Source organism: Mastomys coucha, unplaced genomic scaffold (genome assembly GCF_008632895.1).
Source record: "Mastomys coucha isolate ucsf_1 unplaced genomic scaffold, UCSF_Mcou_1 pScaffold15, whole genome shotgun sequence".
In the NCBI taxonomy this organism is placed as follows: domain Eukaryota; kingdom Metazoa; phylum Chordata; class Mammalia; order Rodentia; family Muridae; genus Mastomys; species Mastomys coucha.
Genome location: NW_022196897.1, coordinates 113,547,112 through 113,571,896, shown reverse-complemented (window position 1 = coordinate 113,571,896; position 24,785 = coordinate 113,547,112). Strand labels below are relative to the sequence as shown.

General features: G+C 42.1%; 1 protein-coding gene across 2 annotated transcripts in view; it reads right to left on the bottom strand.

Annotated features, from left to right (window-relative positions):
• Nucleotides 1–24,785, bottom strand: part of Acoxl (acyl-CoA oxidase like) — a 290,661-nt gene that overhangs the window by 91,822 nt on the left and 174,054 nt on the right. For both annotated transcript variants that reach the window (XM_031371845.1, XM_031371846.1), the window contains one exon: nucleotides 22,985–23,074. In XM_031371845.1, coding sequence (XP_031227705.1) covers nucleotides 22,985–23,074 — 90 coding nt within the window. The remainder of the gene's footprint in view (nucleotides 1–22,984; nucleotides 23,075–24,785) is intronic.

Sequence of the window (24,785 nt, the reverse complement as noted above, 5' to 3'; positions counted from 1 at the left end):
CCTTGGTACATGAGCCTCATGAAGTCTGCATGTTTCCATGGCCCAGACATCTCTTTTCCCTTTCTGCCTGTCACAAGCCATGCACAAGAACTGCAGAGGTGGACCGTGCTCAAACCCCAGGAATCTCAGAGATCTGGGATATCAGGGGTGGAGCTGCTTCCTCCTTGCCTCTGTGTCTTCTCCAGAGCATGTGATCACTCAACTAAGGTGGCCATGAGCAGTCAGTCACCTAACACAGCACCTGGAACACCTCTTCATGCCAGTGAGGCATCTTAATAGCCTTTGCCTTTAGCCGATGACCTTCCCTTCCTGGATATTCTCATACCTCTCAAGTTATATAACCCCTGGCTCACCCCAATAAAGCATATGCATTCACATCCACCCCCAATAAAGAAATATGAACAAGTTAAGATCATCTCAGATAGCTGCTTCATTAGAGATTGGCACAGGAAGGCCTTCTAAAAGATCCACAACATTGAGACTTCTGAGCAAGGCCTTCTCTCTTGTCCTGCCCCTCCAGGACTCTGCACTTGCTCCCAATGGGATCAGAATCCTGCTAGTCCAGACCCAGCGTTTCCCTTCCACCTGGTGCATAGCGGTGCTCTGAGCCTCAAAGGGAGATTCGGACTGCAGACTCCCATGGCAGACATTGCCCAGCACCCCCTGAGCCTGTGTATTAGTGGTGTCCAGACACAGTTAGCGAAGAGGCAGAACATGGACCATAGGTTAAGCCTTTGGGGAATACTATTAAAACACTCAAACAAAGCAATCTATCAATATTCACCCCTCTCATAACTTTAAAATTATAATTTTGTTTCAAAACACTGAATACTGGTGCAGATCTGCTCAAAGATATCTGTGGATCACCTACAAAAGAGGCTTAGCGGATAGTGCACAGCCAGCACTAGATGTATGAGTGATGTAACTTGTCCCAACCTGCCACTGACCAAGCCCTTGTAGCAAGAATGAGCACAAGCAAAGCCAGCTGAACCAGGAGCCATGTCGCCTAAGCGTAGACTGCCCTACTGACAGAGCACACACTAACAAATGCTTATCAGGGCACTAACTCAATGGGCTGAGTCATCTTTTTTTCAGCTATTAGTTTTAGAACATTTTTTTTTCATTATTTCACAATAGCATATGTGGTCTCTCTCTCTTTCTCTCTCTCTCTCTTTCTCTCTCTCTCTTTCTCTCTCTCTCTCTCTCTCTCTCTCTCTCTCTCTCTCTCTCTCTCTCTCTCTCTCTCTCTCTCTCTCTCTCTCTTTCTCTCGTGTGTGTGTGTGTGTGTGTGTGTGTGTGTGTGTGTGTGTACAGCTTTGCTCTTTTTCCATGAGTCTGGAGATCAAATTTCAGGTTCTCATGTGCATATGACAAAAACTTTACCCAATGAGCCGCCATCTCTGCAGTCTTAAACCCAATATATGATATCCTTTTACTTTATTTAAAGAAAAATCTTACTAAGTTTCTCAGGCTGGTCTCAGACCCACAGTCCTCTGGGCTCAACCTGCTGAGTACCTTGATTATGAGACTGTTCCTCAGGTCCTGCATTTCTGAAATACTTTTACATGGATTATATACATGTGACATATGTTATCGTTCACAACGTATCGTAAGTGATACTTTGATTTTCATTGGGACATATAAATCTACTTATCTGCTTAATGCCTATATAATATTGTTTGGACAAATCATAATTAATTAAACATTTCCACTCAGTAGGATATTTAGGTTGCTTCCAATTGTATACTGTTATAATAAGCTTGGTATAGTTCAGAGGTATGTGTCTATGTACATGTGTGCATGTGTATGTGTTTGCACATGTTGTAAAGGTACACTCACTCATGTATAGGAGTGTGGAGGCCAGAAGTCAATTTCTCTCTCCACTTTTTTTTTTTTTTCTGTAACCAAGAGTCCGCCATTTTAGCCAGGCTGCCTGACCAGTGAGCCCCTGGGACCTACCTGCCTGTCTCCACTTCTCCATTGCTGGCATTAAAGATTCACCCAGCCACACTTAACTTTTACATGGGTGCTGGGGATATGAACACAGATCCTTCATGCTTACCTAGCAGGCATTTTGCACACTGAACTGTCTTCCTAGCCTTTAGTCTTTTATATCAACATATTCAGACAGATAGCAATTTCCTTTTTTGATCATGGAGACTAAATCCTCATGCAAATGAACACAGGGTTCTTAGAGAAAGCCATACTGCTCCTGAGAGCGATGCTGAAAGGTCTCAGAGCATTGGGTGGGGTGGAGTCTGGGAGAACTTTGTTAGCTCTGGCGTGTACTGGGTGTGAAGTGTGTAGGACAACCTCAGCCAGCAGAGGACTAAGCTACCTGCAACATCCTACCAAAGGCCATGTTCAAACACTGGTAAGAACCCAGAATCTGATTCACTAACATCAAAGCTGTTGGGTTTTCTGGTGCCAGACTCTGGAAAGATCAAGCTGCCTGGTAAAGGACTGAAGCAGAGGTGCTTTAGGTCAGCAAACAGTGACTCAGCTGTTCTCTCCTTTCCTAATTGATGACACTCTGGGATGTTTCCAGCCATAACTGGTACTTAGGCCTGGGCTGTAGTCTGCATTTGAGGCTGCTATAGAAATGCTGGGTAGAGATGCAGCCATTGTATGTCTTACTGAAATTTTTATTTTGCTTATTATAAACTGACTTCAGGGCCATCCAAATGGCTCCGTGGATAAAGGCACTCATCACAGAGCAGTCGACCTGATTTCAGCTCCCTGCAGGGTGCAAGGAGAAAACCAGTTGTTACAAGTTGTCCTCTAACCTCCAAATTTTCTTGCAGGGAACAGAGGAAGCTCTGAGGGAGTAAAGTCCTGAAAAATGTGTGCTGTTAACCCAGGAACAATCATGCTGAGGACCCCAAAGCCTCAGGTCCATGGGAAAATGGTAAAGGCTTCCCTGCCAGGAGGGGCTCCGCAAAATACAAAACCCTTCCTTTGGGGTGTGAGTGCAAGTGTTGAAGGCATGGGCAGGAAATGGCCACTGTCGCTTCCCTACTCCACCATGTTTATGGCCTGAGGATTGCTCTCCTTTAGAGACTGTTTCTATTGAGATTAGCGAAATCTGCCACCTCCATCCAGCGGTGTATAATCAACCCAGATTCCTTGATTATCTGTATGCAATAACCTGCCTCCCTGTCCAACTCTATACAATAAACACACTGAGTTTCTGGGGTGCAGTTTCTCCAGCAGAGAACCCAGCCCACCCCAACCCAGGATGTCTGTCCATGTGTCTGTTATTTCTTTATTTACCCACAGATCCTCATTAGGTCAAGTCTGTGAAGCTGTGCAAGGCTGTGACATTTTAGCTTGGTTCCTTGAAGTGTTGTCCTGAAACTTTAAATTTATTTCTTTAGGGGCTGGAGAGATGGCTCAGTGGTTAAGAGCACTGGCTGCTCTTCCAAAGGACACAGGCTGATTCCCAGCACCCACAAGGCAGATTCACAATCTTGTTGTAATGGCAGTTCCAGGGCATTTGACACCCTCTTTTGGTCTTCTTAAACAAAACACCCATATACATAAAATAAAAACAAATAAATTTCAAAAAATAAAGATATGCCTTTAGATGGACCACGTGGTCCAAGATTTTTATCTTAGGATCATAGAGGGGGAAACACAGTATAGGGCACAGGTGTGTTCACCCTAACGGGCTTGGTAATCACTGTATGAGGGGGTCAAGTGACATGAACATTTTCATGGCAGATACAGCTATATAAAGTAAGTGTGAAAATCAAGCACTGCCAACAGTAGGGGAAGCAACTAACTCCAACCGGAGATAAAATTAAAATGTCCCAACAGACAAGTTCAGGTTCCCCAATGTATCATCAAGATGAACATTTATGGTTTTGTAAATCTATTTAACTTATGATTGTTTCAACTGAGTCTCCCTCTAGCTTCAAAACCAGCATCACTGCACCTATTGTTGTTGTTGTGTTGTGTTGTTTCTGATTCCCGCCCACTGCACCGCTCCCTGGGTCTATGACCACCTCAGCACAGAGTCTATGCTGGCTGCTTGTGGTCTCCCTGCTTCAGGGAACACGGCTAACAGAACAGCAGATGTGTTTGTCCTTCACCAGCAGACAAGGAACAAAGCTGGGGAATCGAGAAGTCATTATCCTGAATAAGGGAACGGGGAAGTTCTGTTCCTGTTTTCACTCCCCTCTCCAGTGCCTTGGTGACATCCTCTAACTGTCGCCACTTAAGCCTTCCTGATTTAAGCAACTTAAATTGAGAATATTAAGTCACCCTAATTAGAATAAAATTGGAATGATATAATAATCAACTTCTCCCTGCTAAATTTAAGAGAGACAAGAGAAACTGCCCCCTGGATAGTGCCACAGAAGCAGGTAACCCACTTGGGATCTCCGCTCCTTTTCTAGGTCATGACAAATGTGCATGCTTTCCAAATGGGTTATTTTGGGCTGCTCATGCTTTCCTGGCAAAAGAGTCCAGGCATTAGAAGACCGGTGGAAAATAGCCAACAAAACAACATTATAGGAGGATTTGTTTGGGTTCACAGTTTCATAGCAAGGAGGGCATATTAGGGTAAGCCACAGGCATCATGGTGGCCAGAAAGCAGAGGCAGGAAATATTCTCCTTTCTTTCTTTCTTCCTTTCTTTCTTTCTTTCTTTCTTTCTTTCTTTCTTTCTTTCTGTCAGTCCATCCAGGCTCCTGACCTAGAGGACAGTACATTCAAGGGCCTTCGGTCTTGGTTAAAGCTCACAGCCACAACCAGGTGTGTTTTGATAATCTTCCAGATGCTTCTCAAATCCAATGTAGTAGGTAGTCAAGACTGATCCTCGGATTCATGGTAGAAGCTCTCAGCCACTACGATTTGGGGGCTAGTCTCTAGATCCAATACTTTATCAGACAAAATAACAGAGGCAGCCAAGATGGGGCAGATGCCTTAGCTAAGCATGCAGCTAGGTAGGCTTTTTCCACCTGTGAGATACATTCCTAATTATGATATACCATGTTTTATATTTTCATCACATTATACTATAAGTGTGATTTCCTACTTTAAAACTATTGCTGATTCACAAGAAGTTACAAAAGTGAGGTAGGACAGAGAGATTCTCGATATCACCCCACCCCCTGGATGGACCTCAGGTATAGCTCAAGTGCATCTCAAATTCAGGAAATTCTGCAGCATATTTATTCACCAGGATTTCCTTTATAGTAGAGATTTCATTATTTAAAATATAATTATATTTTTTTTAAAAAAAAAATTTGAGCAGTTATTTACATCTTTATCCAAGTCTGGTGTTATCCTTTTACCAAATCTCCTTAAGGGAGGCTATGATACAGTTTCTGTCTGAGGACTGTGTCTGTGGCTATTTATAAAGATCTCTGGTTCTACATGGGAGTACCCTATTTTCTTGCATGCCTACCCAAGAGCCCTGTCTTAGAACGTGGGAGTCAGCATAGTCAGCAAAGATATCATTTTTTTTCTTAAAAAACAAAACAAAAAAACCCAAAACAACAAAAAACCCAAACAACAACAACAACAACAAAAACCAGGACCCATCCACAGGAAGAATTAAGCTAATCTGTAGCCAACATTGAAGACTATGAGTGTGAGGAACTGTATAGAAACACATATAAGAAACACACACTTAAAATAAATATGGTGTGCATCCTGAAACACAGATTGTGTAACACCAATATAAGGGTTTTGTTTTGTTTTTTTTTTTCAGGTCAAATCATTTTTCAAAGCATCTGTGAATCAACTTTGCACATGCTAAAGATTTCACTGATTCTTGCCAGGTGCAGCGAACTTGGAGTAAAAAGTCTAACTGGGAAGGTTTGCTGCCAAGACAGAGACATTTGAGCCAATTAGAATAGAAAACTATGAGTCTAAGGAGAAACTTCTAGTTAACCCCCTAGGGGGAAGGGAAGGAGGGACAGGCGGGCAGGCAGTGGAGCAGCACTCAGGTCTGTACCACACTTGGCGTTAGAGTCAAGCAAGGCGGAAGTGCTTGGGGCTTCAAGGGCCCACATAGGAACAGGTGACTACTGGACAGATTGCAGAGACATAGCTCTACAGTAGGCATGGAAGTGACAGGTGACATCACAACACTATTGGCATATAGAAGCAGCACCCACTCACACTTGGTACTATCAGGACAGAGAGGGAAATAGGACTTCCAGGGCTATGGGAAGAACACTTCGGAGGGCAGAGAGGATGCTGGGAAAGCCCCATTTGCTCTTTCCCATTGGGGCTTCTGATGCAGACTCTGAAAGTGTACCATGGCAGTTATGATTTGACGTCTTCATGTGTGCAGGTCTGTGGGAAGTGCTGTGTGGCAGTAGGGGACAGACAGATGGGCCCTTTTCTCCTTGGTCTTCTCCTTCCTTCCCCTCTCCCTCTTCGGTTCCTCACATTCATGGGCTGTACAGGCTGAGTCCCACCACAGCATGCAGCTCCTATCTTTTACCATTACAGCAGGGCCACACACAATACCTCTTCATGGGACTTGCTCAGACTGTCCCTTGCCAGAGAATGGCTGGTGAATTAATGACTGGTGACCAACCCAGCTCACTGTATAAAAACCAAAGCCATCTCTAGTGTAGGGGGGACAGACATTCAGCTTATATGCACAGGATGGCCACAGTACAAGATAATTGCATTCATGCTGTTACCTAGGAGTTTATAGCAACACAGAATATAATATACACACGTACAATCCTATGTATATTGTAGGTGATGCCCCCATTCTCTAGGCAAAGGCCAAGCCAGAGATTTTACAATGTGAATAAAACAGAGCACAGTTATCTATTCTAAATGAGCATCATTCCTCCAGTACTCCCTACCCCAACTCCCACTCTGTAGGTTCTTATAGTTACATACAATTCAGGGGACTTGCACTTGATAGAGGCCATCTCCTGGGAATATCATGGATCTAAGGACAGTAACTTTTGAAGCTCAGTCCTGGTCCTTTGCCCTTCCCAAGGAACTACCAACCTTTTCCATTAGCACCCAAATCTAGTGTTCAGAGCAGAAACATCCAGGAGAATTCTTTGGGAGCCAAGGGCCTGTGCCTACTATGTGGGTAGCTCTCATCATCTCTGGTAGGTAGGCTTGGTTCAATACGACCATGCCAGCCATTCCACATTAAAAATACTGTGCTCACCATTTGAAAAACTGGAAATTCTGGAAAGTTTGAACCCATATTCCCCAGGACAGCTACCAGTAAGAGCTAAGCAGCAGCTGTAGGCCCTGGGAAGAAGAAAAGGAACCTCAGGTTATCTAAATCCTTACCACACTCTGAGCTCCCGGGACTACTGCAGTTATTAAAGGACCCACCTGGTTCTGAAGGTAGAGATCACTGCTTAGTTATCTTCCAATGACTCACAGAAGCCGGGGGAGTGGTCCTGCCCCCAGTTCTGCCAGTTCTGTTATTATCCAAAAGAGCCCACTCTGTGTGTCCGACCAGTTTACCCTGTGCCATGGAAGCCAGCTCTGATGCAAACAGCTGTTGCAATGCCTCCACACCCCACGGATTTTCAGTTTTGGTCCAAACCCTTTCCTACTGAGAGGCAGAAAATGTTCATCCTTACCCCTAGTCTTCTGCGCAGCCAAATCTCCAAGTTCAGATGTGTGCACTATGACTGTCCAAAGGGACCATAGAGAAGTCCAGCTAGAGGATTCATGGAGGGTTGGGGGCGGGCTACTTCCTAAGGCTCTGGCCTCCTCCAGATTTGAGGTGGCTGCTTTGAGACCTAGGAATGACTACAGGGTCAGTTCAGTGAAGCTGACTTCCAGGAAGAGGGTCAGGCCTTGAGAGCAGATGGGCTACAAAGCTGGCCTAAGATCACCTGCCATAGAGAATGACAGGTATTCTGAGGGTTTAGCCACATTACCAAGAACCATGTACTGACCGAAAGTCCCACTAACGATGGATTAAGACTAAACTCTCCAAAGCAATTGAGAGCTCCTCCCATACTACAGGTTTCCCTACCCTCACCCCACCACATCTCAAACATCCCCTGTGGGCCTCTCCCTCTCTTCCATCCAGTTCCTGTGTTTGTGTCCATGGCCATGTGTCAGTCCCCTCCTCAGACCCAGGGCCTGGCCATGACCACAGCTCCAACATAACATGTGCATAATTTTTATTACTGAAAATGAAAAGCAAACAAGACTTAAAATCTGTGACAAAATAAATAAATAAGCACCAGGGAGGTTGCTGAAAACGAGTCCTTTCAAGTTTTCTTCAACTTGAGTAATGTGGAAACCTTCCTGAAGGGGGTAAAAAAAAAAATCCCTTGCAATGTTGACTTAGCTTGTTTCAAATTATGTTACTTAAATGTGCTCAAATATAAATGTGCTCAAATATAAAACTAGATATAAACACCTTATGTTTATAGATCTGTCCAACTATAAATGATAAAATTAAATACAAGCCACATTGCAAGCACCAATGAATCTCACATCAATGACCCCAATAGTAAGGCGTAGAAGGCATTGTGGCAAAAACTTGGCCCTTCTAGATGTGGCAGAACCCCATACAGTTTGCTCCTGGCTCTGCTGGCTGGGGAAGAAGCCCCTCTCCTCACCCCTCCTATACCAGCACCGCATGCACCCCACCTCACCTCCCTTGGCATTTGTTCTGCACAAACACTTTTTTTTCCCCACTTACACTGAACCTACACCTTTTCTCCCCTCACTGGTTTCTAGTGACCAAGGGATTGGTACAGAGAGTTTACAAATCCTCCAGTCCTTCCTTATTCACAGGGGCATTGTCTGAGGTCTCAGTTACCCATGGTTAAGTCTGCAGAAAATATTAACTCAAAGATTCCAGGGACAGTCATAAGCTTTGATAATAATTCTTACAGTATATCGATACCATTGTGCTATTATTATTTTTTTAGCTGAACCTAATATATAAATGAAATCTCATCATAAATGTGTATGTCTAGGAATAAACAGAATAGCCAAGGTTTGGTACCCTGTGTATTACTCGTGACTTTAGGCATTGACTAAGTGTCTCAAGATGTTCACCCCATGGATCGGGGGAGGTCTCATGGATAGGAGGGAACCACTATACAAAGACAAAGGCTGGATGCTCATATGAGTTCCTAGTTGTACAGTTGTTATTCTAACAGTTGACATACCCTACTTAGACTATTCTGTTTAGATTATCGTCAAAATTAAAATACACAATTAACACATTTTTGTCAAAGACCTACCAGCATCACTTGGACAACAATGCTAAAATCAACCTCACTGAAACTATTACACTCTGTTCAGAAAATGAAGGGATTTCTCTGGAGAGCAGAGAAGCGAAGATAAAAACAAAGTGGCTTGGATTGGGAAGGCTACCTTCCTCCAAGAGCGTACACATGGAGTCCTTGAAGGGAGCTTTAAATATTTAGATGATGAAACATCTGGTTTTGAAAACTGGGTGCCAACTTTGTGCATGGGTCAATGGACTTGGAATGAGAAAAACAACGCCTATTCAAACTACCTTGGTCAGCTTTTTAAAAATTGCTCCAAAGTCTCTCTACTTTCCAGAGAGGATGATCACATTTAGAATTGCTTGGGATCAATCCTAGCCCAAGAAGGATATCTTGGAGATATCCTTCTATGTGTCTGTGTCACTACCCCAGCTTGGGTTCCATCATTGCTCTGAAGTGTGTAGCTTGGTCCCCAGGCACAGCTTTGGCTGCCCTATCACACCTGGCCTCCATTACCCAGCTGTGTGGTCTCATTTCACATACCCTTTTTTCCATTCTGTTTTTCTACTCCTAGGTTTCTATTGTTATGACATTATATATAATGCTATGATGTCTTCTATGTGTAGGTTTTTAGGAAAGGCTCTTGAATTATCTCCCCACCCTACTCTTAGCTCTGTGGGTCAAGCAGACCCTTGACTTTCCAGGAGGCAGGCTGCTGATCTTCCAGGAAAATAGGAGGTATGACTCACAGCAGTGGCCACCTGGCCCATTTCCTGTTGCCAGCCAGTTCTCATCCCTTCAGATGGACTATGTGATTGAGCTGATCCCAACTGCACTTCTGATTTTGGGCACATGCTTGCCCTGATGCGGGGTCCCTCAATATCACCTACTAGCCACTGGACTCAACCAAAGCCAGAGGACCAGGGTCTGTGAGATTGTTTTCTGGTTTATTCCAGTGTTCTCTCTAGAACATAGGGGAAACTCAAAAACTTCAGACCAAGGCACAGATAGCCCTTGCTGTCACTCCAGGATGGCCAAAGGATTGTATTCCAGTTCATTATGTCTTACTTACCTGGAGAAATTTTCACATTCTTTCTGCTATGGGAGGAGAATAGTAAGGCTAAAAGATAGATAGATAGATAGATAGATAGATAGATAGATAGATAGATAGATTAGAGATAGACAAAGATAGCTGATATATAGATAAGAGACAGATGATATATAGGAGATAGGTAGTGTACTGGCTGGTTTTGTGTTAACTTGACACAGGCTGGAGTTATCACAGAGAAGGGAGCTTCAGTTGGGGAAGTGCCTCCATGAGGTCCAGCTGTGGGGCATTTTCTCAATTAGTGATCAAGGGGGCAGGGCCCCTTGTGGGTGGTGCCATTCCTGGGCTGGAAGTCTTGGGTTCTATAGGAGAGCAGGCTGAGCAAGCCAGGGGAAGCAAGCCAGTAAGGAACATCACTCCATGGTCTCTGCATCAGCTCCTGCTTCCTGACATGCTTGAGTTCCAGTCCTGACTTCCTCTGGTGATCAACATCAATGTGGCAGTAAGCTGAATAAACCCTTTCTTCCTCAACTTGCTTCTTGGTCATAATGTTTGTGCAGGAATAGAAACTCTGACTAAGACAGATAGATAGATGATAGATAGATAGATAGATAGATAGATAGATAGATAGATAGATAGTTAGATAGATAGTTGATATATAGATAAGAGATAGATGATAGGAGATAGATAGGCAAATAGATGAGAGATGAGAGATAGGTGATAGGTGATTAATAGATAAATAATAGATAAATGATATATATATATATATATATTATATATAATCTGGCACTCCTTGTTACTTTTTATACTTCAAGGGGAAACTATCTTTAAATTTTTTCTTGATTTTTAGGAATATATTTTTGAAATATACCACCCCTTCATTTCCTTCTCCAATTCCTCCACGTTTCCCCTAACATGTGCCTCACCAACATCATGCCTTTGTTTTCTGGGTTAAGTTTTGTGTGGTGTGTTTTGGTTTTGTTTTTGTTTTTTTGATAACCCACTTTGTACTGCCTGTATGTGCATGAAAATGGGGCCATCCACTGGAGCATGGGAAACCCACCCCTAGCCACACCCTCAAAAAGGAATGATTCTTGCTCCCACAGACACTCTCCATAGCCAGGTGCATAGCTCCTCCATTACGGGTGGGGCTAGAGACCATTTGTCCCATCTATGCTTAGGTTTTAGCTGGCTCCATCTTGCGTAGGCTTTGCACAGGCCTTGGGTAGGCAAGCACAGCTGTTGTGAGTTCCTGACCGTGATAGTCATGTCATGTCCAGAGAGGGACTATAGTTCAAATACACTTGATTCTTATATTCAAAATCACATAAAATAAACTAAAAGTACTATGTAAAAAGTATAAGGCTTCTACTCAATGTTTTGTCTTCCTCCAGAAAGGACAATTCTTCAATAGTTTTTGTCAAACCAATAGAAGCAGCTAGGTGTTAAAGTCAAATAGATTCTTTTGTGCTCTTCAGTGTGCTTCACTGCAGCCTATTTATCCTGGTGTCTCGATGGGCTTCTCTCTCTCTCTCTGTCTCTGTCTCTCTCTCTTTCTCTGTCTCTCTCTGTCTCTCTTTCTCTGTCTCTCTCTGTCTCTCTTTCTCTGTCTCTCTCTGTCTCTCTTTCTCTGTCTCTCTCTGTGTCTCTCTCACTCTGTTCAAGAAGCAGCATACATTTTCCCCATGACATTGCTAAGCTCTTCCTGCTTCTTACTCCTGCTCTTCGTTAAACAGAAACCACTTCCTGTGTGAAGCCATCCTTTTGATCCCATAGCTATCCTGTGCTCTCTTGGACTTGCTGCATTATTGCTGTCTGGGAATTTCTTTGCAGAGTCCTCTTGGGCTAGGCCCAGGAAGCCATTGTCTTATAAGTTCTCCTGTGTGCCCACTACCTTCTTTCCTCATTTACCTAAGAGGCTGCTGTGTTTTCTGTCACCTTGTGGTATCTCTGTCAGTTGCAGATGGCTGGATTTGTTTCTGGCTTTCTGCCTTCTTACCCTGGCTTTCTGCATGTACCACGCTGTTGTGTTACTTATGAAGTTAGGTGTAGTGATATATCGTGCTCAAGGTTTCTTGCACATGAATTTCAGTGTGGTTTTGTTTGTTTTTTTGTTTGTTTGTTTGTTTTGTTTGTTTTAGGGCTTTGTTTTGTTTTTAGAGTTCTTTACACTACATTGATGGGGATTACTATGAACCTGTACATTTTTTGAGCTCTATGAACATCTTAACAGTACTAATTATTCCAGCGTACTAGCAGGACCATTCTTTCTAGTTTCTACTCTTTCTTCATTTTCATTCATTGATATCTATGGTAAAGGTTTTTCTTTGCTTCAATTTTTTTTCCTGTCCAGTTTATTTTTATGTTTTTGGCTATTTTACTAGGTCTGCTTTCATGATTTCTTTCTCAGAAATATTGTCATTTGTACATTGGACATATAAAATGCTAAAGTTTTGAGTGTTGGTTTTATGTCATGAGCTTTACTGAGTGTGTCAGTCCAGTTACACCTTTGATGGTGTCCTTGGGCTTTTCTGTACAAGCAGTCACCTGCAAACTGGATCAACACAAACTGGATCAAAGATTTAAATGTAAGCCTCTGAAGCTATGAAGGTACAGAATAAAATATAAGGGGCGCACTCTAGGCTAGACAAAATATAAGGGGATACTTTAAAATAGCACTCCAAAATAAGTAAATTATAAGGGGACACTCTAGAATAGATACATTATAAGGGGACAGTCTAGAATAGATAAAATATAAGGGGAGCACTCTAAAATACATAAAATATAAGGGGACACTATAAAATAGCAGTATAGGCAATGATTTTGAAGGTATGACCTCAAAAACATGGAAAAAGTGTATAAAAGAGAGGTTATATTAAACTAAACCCTTCTACGCTACAAAAGGATCAACCACCAGCATGACAGACAGACGGCCCACAGGAGGGGACATTTGCCAGCAGACAAAGGGTCAGCATCTTCTAGACTGTGTAAGACTGTATAAGAAACTCACAGGACAAGCCAAACAACCCAACTTTAAAACAGACATGTCTTAGAAGAAATAGTAGCAGCCAACAAATACATGAAAACAATATCGTTAGCCATCAGGATAGACGAATAAACTATAGTGTGGCATTATTTCACCATTCAGAGTAGCTGATAGTAAAAGAAAAAAAGGAAAAAATCCTGGTAGATGGTAAAGACAAAAGCCATCTTCACACAGGCTCAACAGACCACAAGGTTCTTCAAAAAGCCAAAAATAGAATGACCATATGATCTAACTATCCCCTTTCTGGGTATCTATGCAATAATGAAGCCAGCATACCAAAGAAACACTGTATGCCTGTGTTTACTGCAGAACCACTCATAACAGCTAACCATGGAATCAACCTCTGTGCCCATCAATAGACAAGCAGACAAAGAAAATGAGTTTCATGTATACAATGGGGTTCAGCTATAAAAGAAACGAAACCCTGTTATTTACAGCATGGACCCCTTCAGCCAGGGAAGAAAAATTGCTGTCCTCAGCTAGTGCAGCAAAAGCCTGGCCCTAATCCTGTCCTGAATGAATCTAAAATCTAGTATCCAGAGGAATAATCTAGAGGAAAGCAGTCCTGAGCTACAGCAAACCACTTCTCTCTTGCTTGGAGAAATATTTGTTCTTGTGGATCAGAGGACTCACAGCAGGCACAGACAGCCTTCTAATCAGCAGCTTCTATACAGGGTCTCTAGAACACCAGTCACTCGAGCCTGGTAGTACCAGAATGCTACCCCCACCCTCACCTCACCCCAGCTTAGTCTTTAAGCAAGTTCCCTGGGGCTCATTTGCATGTTTTGCATATTTGCACCTCAGGGTAATAAACAATATATGCAAAGTCTCTAGATGCCATTATTTAGGAAATCTGCCAGGGTGGATTAGGCAGGGATCTGTCTTGGTGTATATCTAATGAGGCAAAAGGACATTCTAATGGGATTTCATGGATTCAGATCATAATTGGATTTGGTGGAGGGTGTAATTAAATTTCATCAAGAGCCTAAAACCTCTGCCCTAGAAAATAACGGAAGGGTCAGGAAACCTACCATCTTGCTCAAAGGGAAACATGAAAGTGCTGCAGACACTCTGAAGCACATCTTAGCTGTGGGACAGCCACCCAACATCTGAAGAACTGGGAGTTTCATCTTTAAGTAAGTGAAGAGAAAACACTGTGAGCGCTACCAAATTTATGACGATGTGGAGGGATCAGTCAGCCAGCTTGCAGTCAGTCAAAATACCCCCAAAAGACACCTGCAGCATGCCCTGCTGTGTGCCAGTGTCTCCAAGCTGCATGTCTCCAGAGGCCATCCCTAGGTAATGGCTGGGGAGAGGGTGCTGGGTGGCCACACTGGCCAAAGCACAGTTCCTTTAGAATGTGAGAATTGCCCAGTTGTGGGGCAAATGCTCTTCTCTCCATTGGGTCCTACTTTAATGCTCCTAACTGAAACAGAAATATTTCAGGAAACTGGGGAACAGAAATAACTCCCCACTCCTGGAAATCAATCAGACACAGGCAATGGGTGGTGGTGAAAACATAGTTTCATTTTATCCTTTTTTTCTTGTATGAATTACCCTTTTGATGTCAAGTCTATGACTTTTTCTATTGTTAGAGGACTTGCGAATTTTCCCATTTTGTTTTGTTTTGTGTTGAGACAAGTCTCTTGTAGCTTAGGTTGTCCTTAACTTACTATGTAAGCTAAGGATGACTTTGAACTTCTGACCCTCCTGTCTCCATGTTTCTCCTGAGCTCTGAGATTCCAGATACTGTGCCCATGCCCATGAGATTCCAGATGCTCACATTGTGCCCATGAGATTCCAGGTATACACACTGTGCCCATGCCCATGAGATTCTAGATGTTCATACTGTGCCTATGAGATTCCAGGTGTTCACACTGTGCCCATGCCCATGAGATTCCAGGTGTTCACACTGTGCTCATGCCCATGAGATTCCAGGTGCTCACACTGTGCCCATGAGATTCCAGGTGTTCACACTGTGCCCATGCTAGGATTAAATCTAGAGTTTCAGGCATACTAGGTGAGAACTCTACCAAATAAGCTACATTTCCAGTCATTAATTCTCTTTTAAAACTCTTCTATTTTTATCATTTATATTTATTTATGTCTTCTTGGATATTTTTTTGGGAGAACTTGTGATTTTGAGCACATAAACCTTATGTATGTTTTGCTTGATTTATATCAAGACAATATATTTTCCTTTGAAAAACTATAAATGTGTGTTTTAAATTTGAGTTTCTAGCTTATTCATTATTAGTATGTAGAAGAGAAATTAGTTTTTATATGGCCAGAGATTTTACTGAACTCAGCAAGTTATAGTAGACCTGTATTTTTTCAGTGTTTACAAACCTGTGGCCTATAGAGATAGGCTTAGGCTTTGTCTCCTGCTCTAAGACCCTGTGCCTTCATTTTTCTTGCCCTATTGCTTTGCCCATGACTTCCTAAGATACAGTGATGTCCTATGTAACAGTAACAGAGGATGTTCTTGCCCTTTGCCCCGATCTTACAATTCTCCCATCATTCACCATTTCACCATTTGTGTTTCGTGTGATATTTGTAGATTCTCTTTATTACGTTTGAGATATCCCCCCTTTCCAGTTTGCTGCAAGTTTTATTACAAAAGGCAATTGGGGGTCTGGAGAGATGGCTCAGCGGTTAAGAACACTAACTGCTCTTCCAGAGGTCCTGAGTTCAATTCCCAGCAACCACATGGTGCCTCATAACTATCTGTAATGGGATCTGATGCCCTCTTCTGGTGTGTCTGAAGATAGCTACAGTATACTCATATACATTAAATAAATAAATAAATCTTTAAAATAAAAAAAAAGCAAGAGGCAGTTGGATATGCTTTTTCTATGTGAACTAATATGATCCTATGACTTCTCCCTTTAATTCATTGATAAAGAGAACTGCCCTGATCTCACTTTTGAGTTTTGAAACATCTTTGCACATCAGGAGCAAATCTCACTAGGCCACAGTATGTACTTCATTTTACACACTACTAGGCTTAATTTATTAACGTTTTGCTGAGACTTTTGCTGTCTCAGTTGATGAGCAGCATTGGTCTGTAGTTTTGACTCCTTTATATTCTTCGTCTGTTGGGTATCAGGATAATTCCAGCCTCCTAAAATAAGTTGTGAAAATAAGAATTCTCTCATTTTCCAGAAGAAATTTTGTAAAATTCCTTAATTGACTATTGGAGTTTCTAACCAAGGTCAGGCCTACAAATTATTTTTCAGGAGTTTTACATCATTACTAAAATTTTAATTTCTATAACATTATGTAACTACTTGAGTACTCTATTCTAACTTTGATAAATTTGAACAGTTGGTGGCTTTTGAAGAATTGGTCCTTCCTTCCAGAGCTGTCAGAGTCACAAAGCTTCCTCATTAGTCTTTCAATGGCTACAAACTCCCTGCTAACATGTCCACTGTCATTCCTGGTGCTGGTGACCTGGGTCCTTCTGATTTCCTGTCCTTGTTCCTTATCTTAGCTTCTTCTTTACTGCTACGATAAACATCATTAGTAAAAACAATTTGGGGAGGAAAGGGTTGATTTTTTTCTTCATTACAGCTTATAGTACATCACTAAGGGAAGTAAGTGGGCAGGATGGGAAAGGCAGAAACTGATGTAGAAAGCCTCTTAGCTTGCTCAGCCTGCTTTCTTAATATAACTCAAGACCCTCTGCTCAGGGGCAGCCACACCCACAGTGGTCTGGGCACATATCACTAAAATGCCCCAGGGACTTGCCCCATTTCCCTCGTGGGGGGTCACTCTATCTGTGCCTCACATGTTTTGATGGGTTCTGTTATCACAGCCACTCAGTTCTATATATTTTTTAAGTTCTTCTGAGATTTGACATTTGATCTAAGTAGTTATACGATAATATAGTATTTATACAGTATACAATAATATAGTACTTAGCCATATGTAAGAGTTGAATAATTTTTTGGTTAAGAAAATGAGTTATGTTGTTTACTAAAATTAGATGGGCACATAAAGGTAAGTATTCTATATTTTCTCTCAAATATAAAAACTAAATTCTATTAATCAGTCACCAAGTTCACTGATTCCACTCCGTGTCTTCTCATATTACAGAGATTATTCTGTAATTCTGTTATTTCAGTTACTGTTATTTTCAGTTCTATAACTGACATTTAATCCTTTAAATTATTTTTTTCATTTCTTTGCTGGGATTCTTTTTGCTTTGTTTTTGCTTTGAAAACATGGTTTATTATCACAGAAGCATGTTTTTGTGGTGGTTACTTTTAAATCCTTGTCATAAAATTCAGCATCTGATTCTTTCCCTTCATCATCTGTTGATATTTCTAATTTCCTTCACTATTTTCCTGCTATCATAGGATGAGCGATGCTTTTTTTTTTCATACTTGTATCCAGGTTATTTGGATATTATAATGAGATCCTGTTTCATTCTGAGTTTCCAAAGATTCCTGTATAAGTACGATCTTCTTTCTTCTGTATTTGTCCAATATTGTCCTAACAAAAATGGGCCACTAATTCATCCTGCCTGGGCATGGGAAGGCGGAGGCAGAATGCCACGTTGTCCCATTTTCTGCCACCTCATTAAGTCCCTTACTGATGTGGCTGAAGATACAGGCTTGGCCTCTCCACTCCTCACTAAAGCCAGGGAAGAAGAACTGCTTCACAACATTTCACTCTTCTGAGACCAAGTGGTGATGGGGCTCAACTCCCCATCAACCACTTTGGGGAACAAGAGGGATGAGAACTGTGGTTTGAATCTAAAAATACTGTTGGAAAACATGTGCTAAAGGTTTGTTTGCAACTTGGGGGGCTTTGGTTCATGAGGGCTCTGAACAAATCAATGGATTAGTTCATTGATGGGTTCCTAATTTGATAGGCTATTGGAGGTAAAGTGAAATCTAATGGAAGGGAGTGGATTCTTGGAGCCTATATCTTGTACCCTGCATGAAGCCAAGAGTCCATGAACTAAAACCTCTGACTCTGAGTCAGTATAAATCCTTCCTACTTTACATTATGCTTCTTGGGCATTTTGTCATGGTGATGGATAGCTGAGAGATTGCTATGGTGTCTCCTAGCTCTTATTCCCACAGCTGACACCAGGGTAGGCATCACTTTACATCACCTGATTGGTAGATATAGGGGCTTCATACATAATAGGCTATTTGGAATGAAGATCTAGAGCATTCTCTGCTTCCATTGAGAGGAATCCAGAAGATTAATTTCCTGTAAGACACGGGGTAGGTACATTTTATGCTGCCTCCTCCCTATGGCTATGGGACATAGACATCAGCTCCCTGTTAGAACCCACTGAAATGATTAGTGAGTGGAATTGGAAGGATTAGTGGTTTGAATATGCTTGGCCAGGGAGGGGCACTATTTGGAGGTGTGGCCTTGTTGGAGGAAGTATGTCACTGTGGGTGTGGTTTTGAGATCTTCCTCTTATCTACCTGAGGACAATCTGCTCCCAGCTTCCTTTGGATCAAGATGTAGAACTCTCAGCTCCTCTTGTGCCATGTCTGCCTGAACACTGTTATGCTCCCACCCTGATGATAATGGACTGAACCTCTGAACCTGTAAGCCAGCCCCAATTAAATGTTATTCTTTTTAAGTGTTGCTTTGGTCATGGTGTCTGTTCATAGCAGTAAAACCCTAACTAAAACAGCAGTTGGGACCAGGGCCTGGAATATTTCTGCATTTGTTTTTGTTTGGAGGGACGTGGATTTTGGAACTTTCTAAAGCTGCAGAATGCTTTAAGTAGGGCTTAATGGGCTATACTAGTAGAATCATGGAAGACAGTGTTCCTGGAGGTGTTTTGAACTGCGGCAACCTAGCTCAAGAGGTTTCTTTCAAGGGAGAAGATTTTAGTATGTGGCTTAAAGACTGTTTTGTGATATTTTGGTGAAGAATTCGGCTGCTTTTTGCCATTGTCTGGAGTCTGCCTGAAGCTAAGGTGAAAAGATTTAGATTACTTGCTTTGACAAAGAAAATCTATAAACAGCCTGGTATTAATTTTATTGTGGGGTTACTAAAGTTCATTCTTAAGAAGAACATTTTAATGAAGAGTGGCAAGCTGTGAAAGGAAAAAATACAACTTATGGTTTGAAGAGTAAAGGGGCACCAGCAAGCAGAATGAAGCTAAATTCTGTGTTCAAGGATATTAAATGGAATTAAGGGAGTGGTGACTTTGGGGCAAGATCCCACCCAGCTAAACTTATGCTTTTGCAGTTGAAGAAGGGATAGTTAAGCATTCTTATGACCTGGTTACTATTTTCATTTGGACTTTTGATCTGAAATGAATGAGAACCCAGAAATGGAGAGCACACCTGTGATCCAGATCTTCCATGGAAGACACAGGCTTTTGATCTGGATCTTGAGATAGAGTGGCCATGAAAAGCTTAGGCTCAGACTTGGTGGTATTCACTTTTAATCTCAGGAAACAGAGGTAAGCAGATCTCTGATTTCAAGGACAGCCTGGAACAGAACAAGTTCCAAGTAGAGAAAAGCTTAGGCCTAGGCATGATGGTATATCCCTTTAAGTCCCACAACTCAGGAGACTAAGAACTGCCAATCTCTGAGTTCAAGCTCAGTTTACAGAGCAAGTTCCAGGACAGCCAAGCTTAGGCAGTGAAGGATCTGGAAAACAGAGAGCTGTAGATAATGTAATAGAACAAGGGGCCATGTTCCAGCTCCAGTCAGCAGCTTCAGCCACCTGGCTCTGACTTCAGAGTCAAGAATAGAAGTGACTACTGGAACAATTAATGCTGATTAGCTGAAGCTAAGAAATTTGGTGATTAAGAAGAGGCCACAGTATCACTGAGGTGAAATCTAGGAAGTGTTTTCTGAGAGCACAAAGAAGCTGTGTTCCAGAGATAGCCAAGATTGTACCTTGTGGTACAGCTGGACTTGGTAAGGTGAGTCACACAGATGGTGGTTTTGAAGACATAAAGGTGTCATGGAGAGCAGCTGGGGCTTGACACTGTGAGAGGCCAGGAAAGGCCATTGGTGAAAGTGCAGCCTCAGTTGCAATTGATGGCCCAGGACTGAAGGGGTCATGCAAAGAAACTGAGGTTTGGCACCATGAAGAGAACCTATGAGAGGCTATTGGTGAAGCCTAGTTGTAGCAGAAAATTCCAGTGTACTGGAGATGCCTGTACCATGGGATAACTACAAGAACAGCAGCAGCAGTGGAGTGGAGTTAACCAGAGCCTAGAGTGCTACAGAGAGCAGAGTTGAAGAAATGACCAAAACCCTTTTGAGAATGCAGAAGATTGTGTGCAGATCTCAGACACTGGAACAAGAAGCTGTGAAGCTGAAGTACTCTTGGAATACCCAAGATGTTAGAGATGCCAGAGCTGTGGGATACCTGCTAAGGAAAGCTGCTAACTAGGAGTGGAACCAGTCCAAGAGAAAGAAGCTTGTTGCAGTCAACAAAGTAGAAAGGAGTTGGGCATTAGACATGGAGATGCAGAGTTTGGAGTTTGCCCCTTTGGTCCAGTATTTCATTACTATGATGTTTTGGAATGGTAATGTATATCCTGTGATGTTAGAAGTATGTGATCTGCTTTTTAATTTTGATTTCTTAAGGAATTACAGTTAAGAGATTGCATAAATTTCAGAAGAGACTTTGAACTTTGGACTTTTAATATTGTAGAGACTGTAATAGACTATGAGACTTTTGAAGTTGGACTAAAGGTATTGTTGTGTTATGCTATGCCTAGGTGTGGCATCCATAGACTCAAGTCTATGGGAGCCTGGGGGTGGAATGTGGTGGTTTGAATATGCTTGGCCTAGGGAGTGGCATTGTTAGGAGGTGTAGCCTTGTTGGAGGACATGTGTCACTGTGAGAGTGGGTTCTGAGACTCTCCTCTTAGCTGCCTGAGAACAGTTTGCTCCTGGAATCCTTTGGATTAAGATGTAGGACTCTCAGCTCCTCCAGTGCCATGGATGCTGTCATGCTCTCAAATGATTATAACAGACTGAGCCTCTAAACCTGTAAGCTAGTCCCAATGAAATGTTGTCCTTATAAGAGTTGCCTTGGTCTGGGATGGAGAGATGGCTCAGTGGTTAGCCTGAGTTCAAATCTCAGCAACCACATGGTGGCACACAACCATCCATCTATAATGAGATCTGATGCCTTCTTCTGGAGTGTCTGAAGATAGCTACAGTGTACTTAAATAAATAAGTCTATTTTTTTAGTTTTTTGTTTTTTTAAAAAGAGTTGCCTTGGTCATGGTGTCTGTCCATAGCAGTAAAACCCAAACTAATATATAGTTAGGGTCTCATTTCCTTGCGCCAAACTGATTCAAAGCAGACACTGTCAAGGTTTAACACTGTTAGGCCACTGTGTTCCTGGTTCTTCAGCTATGGGAACAGCCTTCATTTTAGAATATATTTTGTCCATGCATCTTAGAAATCTGAACAAGTAATTGCCTTTTCATTTCTCAAGTTCCAAGGTCCCTAGGAGGCTAGTATCTTTATTATCCCTCTCAGTCCTGCCCTGTTGGTTTGTCAGGTATTGTCCAGGATGTGGAATTATTAAGAGAGAGAACTGGAGAAGAGGTAGAGATTCCACTGACAGACCACAAGCCCCACTATTCGTCTGTTGTTTTTGTTCCTTGTATTTTATTGCAGATGCATGTATGTACAAGTGCACATGTGCGTGTCCATGTGGAGGCCTGAGGCTGAAGTCAGGTGTCTTTTTTATTGCTCTCTACTGTCTATATTGAAGTAGGTTCTTTCCCTGAACCCAGAGCGCTCCCTTTTGTCCAGTTTATCCAGCCTTCTCGTCCCATGGAGGCCAGACCTCTGTCTCCTATGTGCTGGGACTACAGGCAGCTGTAACAACTTCCCAGCTTTTTACACGGGTTCTGAGCTCTGAACCTGAGTGACCATGATTACGTAGCAAGCACTTTATGCCCTGAGTCATCTAGTCTCTGTTATTCTCTTAAAAACACAATTATTACTTGTGTGCAATTTCATATCATTATACTTACCATAAGTTTTATATTTCTGTTAGAAGCAGAACTGCTTGCAAGTACAATTTTAAAGGTGATATATAATTCCCCACTGAGTGGTCAGAGTACAATTTACATAATCATTTTGCTATTGATATTTATTGCTATAATAAATTATGTACTGGTGAGAATGTATTGCCTCAGTATTTTTTATTCCATATTTATGATTATTATAGTAGAGTCCTGGGGTAGAATTACACAATCCATAGCAACATGTAAACCCTCTTTTACCTTCACCAACAATGAGACCTCAGCATGCTTTCAGACACACTAACTTCATAGAAAGGAAAACAATGTCCCAATTTGTCCTAATATGCATTTCTGTGTTGACTAGTGGGGCTGGCTATCCCGTACTTTTGAATTTAGCGTTCTGTTTTTCACATTTTATCTTCAGGGCCTGAATACTCTATTGGAATAGCCTTGCTAGTATAAAAAATCTGACTTAGTACATGCAAGCAGTTTTCTGAAACTACAAAGATATATTTCAACATCAAAGATGACCTAAAAGACAAATACCCCAATCCTCTGTTCAACTGCCTAACAGGAAAACACCTGCCAATTAAACGAAGGTATCAGATAAAGATAAAACGTACAAAACACTTCGGATTTTTTGGATAACTCTTGGTCTTGAAAAATGTGCTATTTAAAATGAATAACTGTGTCCTGACCCTTACCTGAAGCATGACCATATTGTCACCTTCAAAGGTTACAAACACATCTATGTCACATTTCAGGCCTGAGATTCGGTTTTCCATCATGTAACCCTGTTGCAGAGGAAGGGGTGGGGAGAAGAGAGAGGAAGAAGAAAAAAAAATGTTTTAATTTGCAATGACATCATTACGTGGGAAAATTAGTTTCCTTAAAATTAAAAGCACAGATCAATGAGGACAAAGAAAAAAAAAACACACACGTATCTCTTACTCAGAATAATTTCAATGAATCACATTAGCTTTGAGGTCACAAATACAATTTGGGGTATGGCCTTCATTGTTGGTAAAACATTGACAAATGGTCATTTCAACCAAAAGATTTCAACTAAGTACACCAATATTCTTTGTTTTCAAACTCTTCTGAATTCTACTATGGCTTACTCCTACAGGAGAACAATGCCTCCCTCTACCCTGAAACACCCCCTCTAAACACTGAAGAGGACTGGTGGAAGGCAGGGTAAAGTCCCACATTGACATTCTGCATCTTAATATTATTAACTGCTTTGCTTTATTAACTCAAATTTGACTAGCTCCTTCTCCTGTCTTCCCTCTTCCTTCCCTTCTCTCCTCCCTCCCCCTCTTCCTCTTCCTCCTTTCACTTTTTGAAATCCTATTTCTAAGGTAGCAACTCACAATTACCCAAGTCTCCTCCCATAAAGAATTGGGAGAACAAGGTTCAGGTCCAGGGGAGTGTGAGGGGAGCAAATGTGAGGGGAGTGTGGCTTATCTCTGATGGGAGCTTTTCCCCTGCCAAGGCTTCTCCCTCTCCTCTGTCCTGTTTCCTTTCTCACACTTCTCATTTCCTCATCTCATTTCCCCAATTTTTTTTTTAATTTCAGATTTCTGACTTATCTGGATTCCCCCTTCTTATATATCTTACATCCTCACTTCCCCTTTCCCACCATATGCCTGTACCCTCCATACAGGATTCCCCCTTCTCAGTTCTCAGTTCTCACTTCCCCTTTCCCATGGCTCACACCTGGGTTCCTTGCCATCCCCATGTACTTTACATTTCTCACTTCCCTTTTCCCACCCACCCTACCCGGGGTACCAAGGTACCAATTTTTCTCCTCTCTCATTTCTCAGTTCTCACTTCCCTTTTCCCATGGCTCACACCTGGGTTCCTTGCTACCCTCATGTGCTTTACATTTCTCACTTCCCTTTTCCCATCCACCACTCCTCCCTAACTGCCTTACCGAATTTTCTCCTCTCATTTCTCAGTTCTCACTTCCCCTTTCCCATGGCTCACATCTGGGTTCCTTGCCACCCCCCTATCCTTTACATTTCTCACTTCCCTTTTCCTACCCACCGCTCCCACCCTAACTGCTGTACCAAATTTCCCCCTCTGTCGTTTCTCAGTTCTCACTTCTCTTTTCCCACCCGATATAGCCTCTGTACCTGCTGTGGCTGCCATACCCACAGTACCAGATCTTCCCACTTTCCTATTTCTCTATTCTCATTTCCCTTTTCCTTACCTGCTGTAGCAGCTGTACAGGATTTCCGGCCCTTATTTCTCAGGTCTCACTTCCCTTTTCCCATGTCTCACGCCTGGATTCCTTTCCACCCCCAGATGTTTTACATTTCTCACTTCCTTTATGTAGTTTCTCGGGTTTTGTGTAAGTCAAAGTTCCCACTTGTCTGGATTCCCCTATCTCTTCATTTACTTTAAAACACTCCAGCACACACACTCTCTCTATGGGTTCCTCTTTCTGTTTATTTCAAGAGTCTTATTTCCTGTTTTTCCTCCTCTCTCCTCTCTTATCTG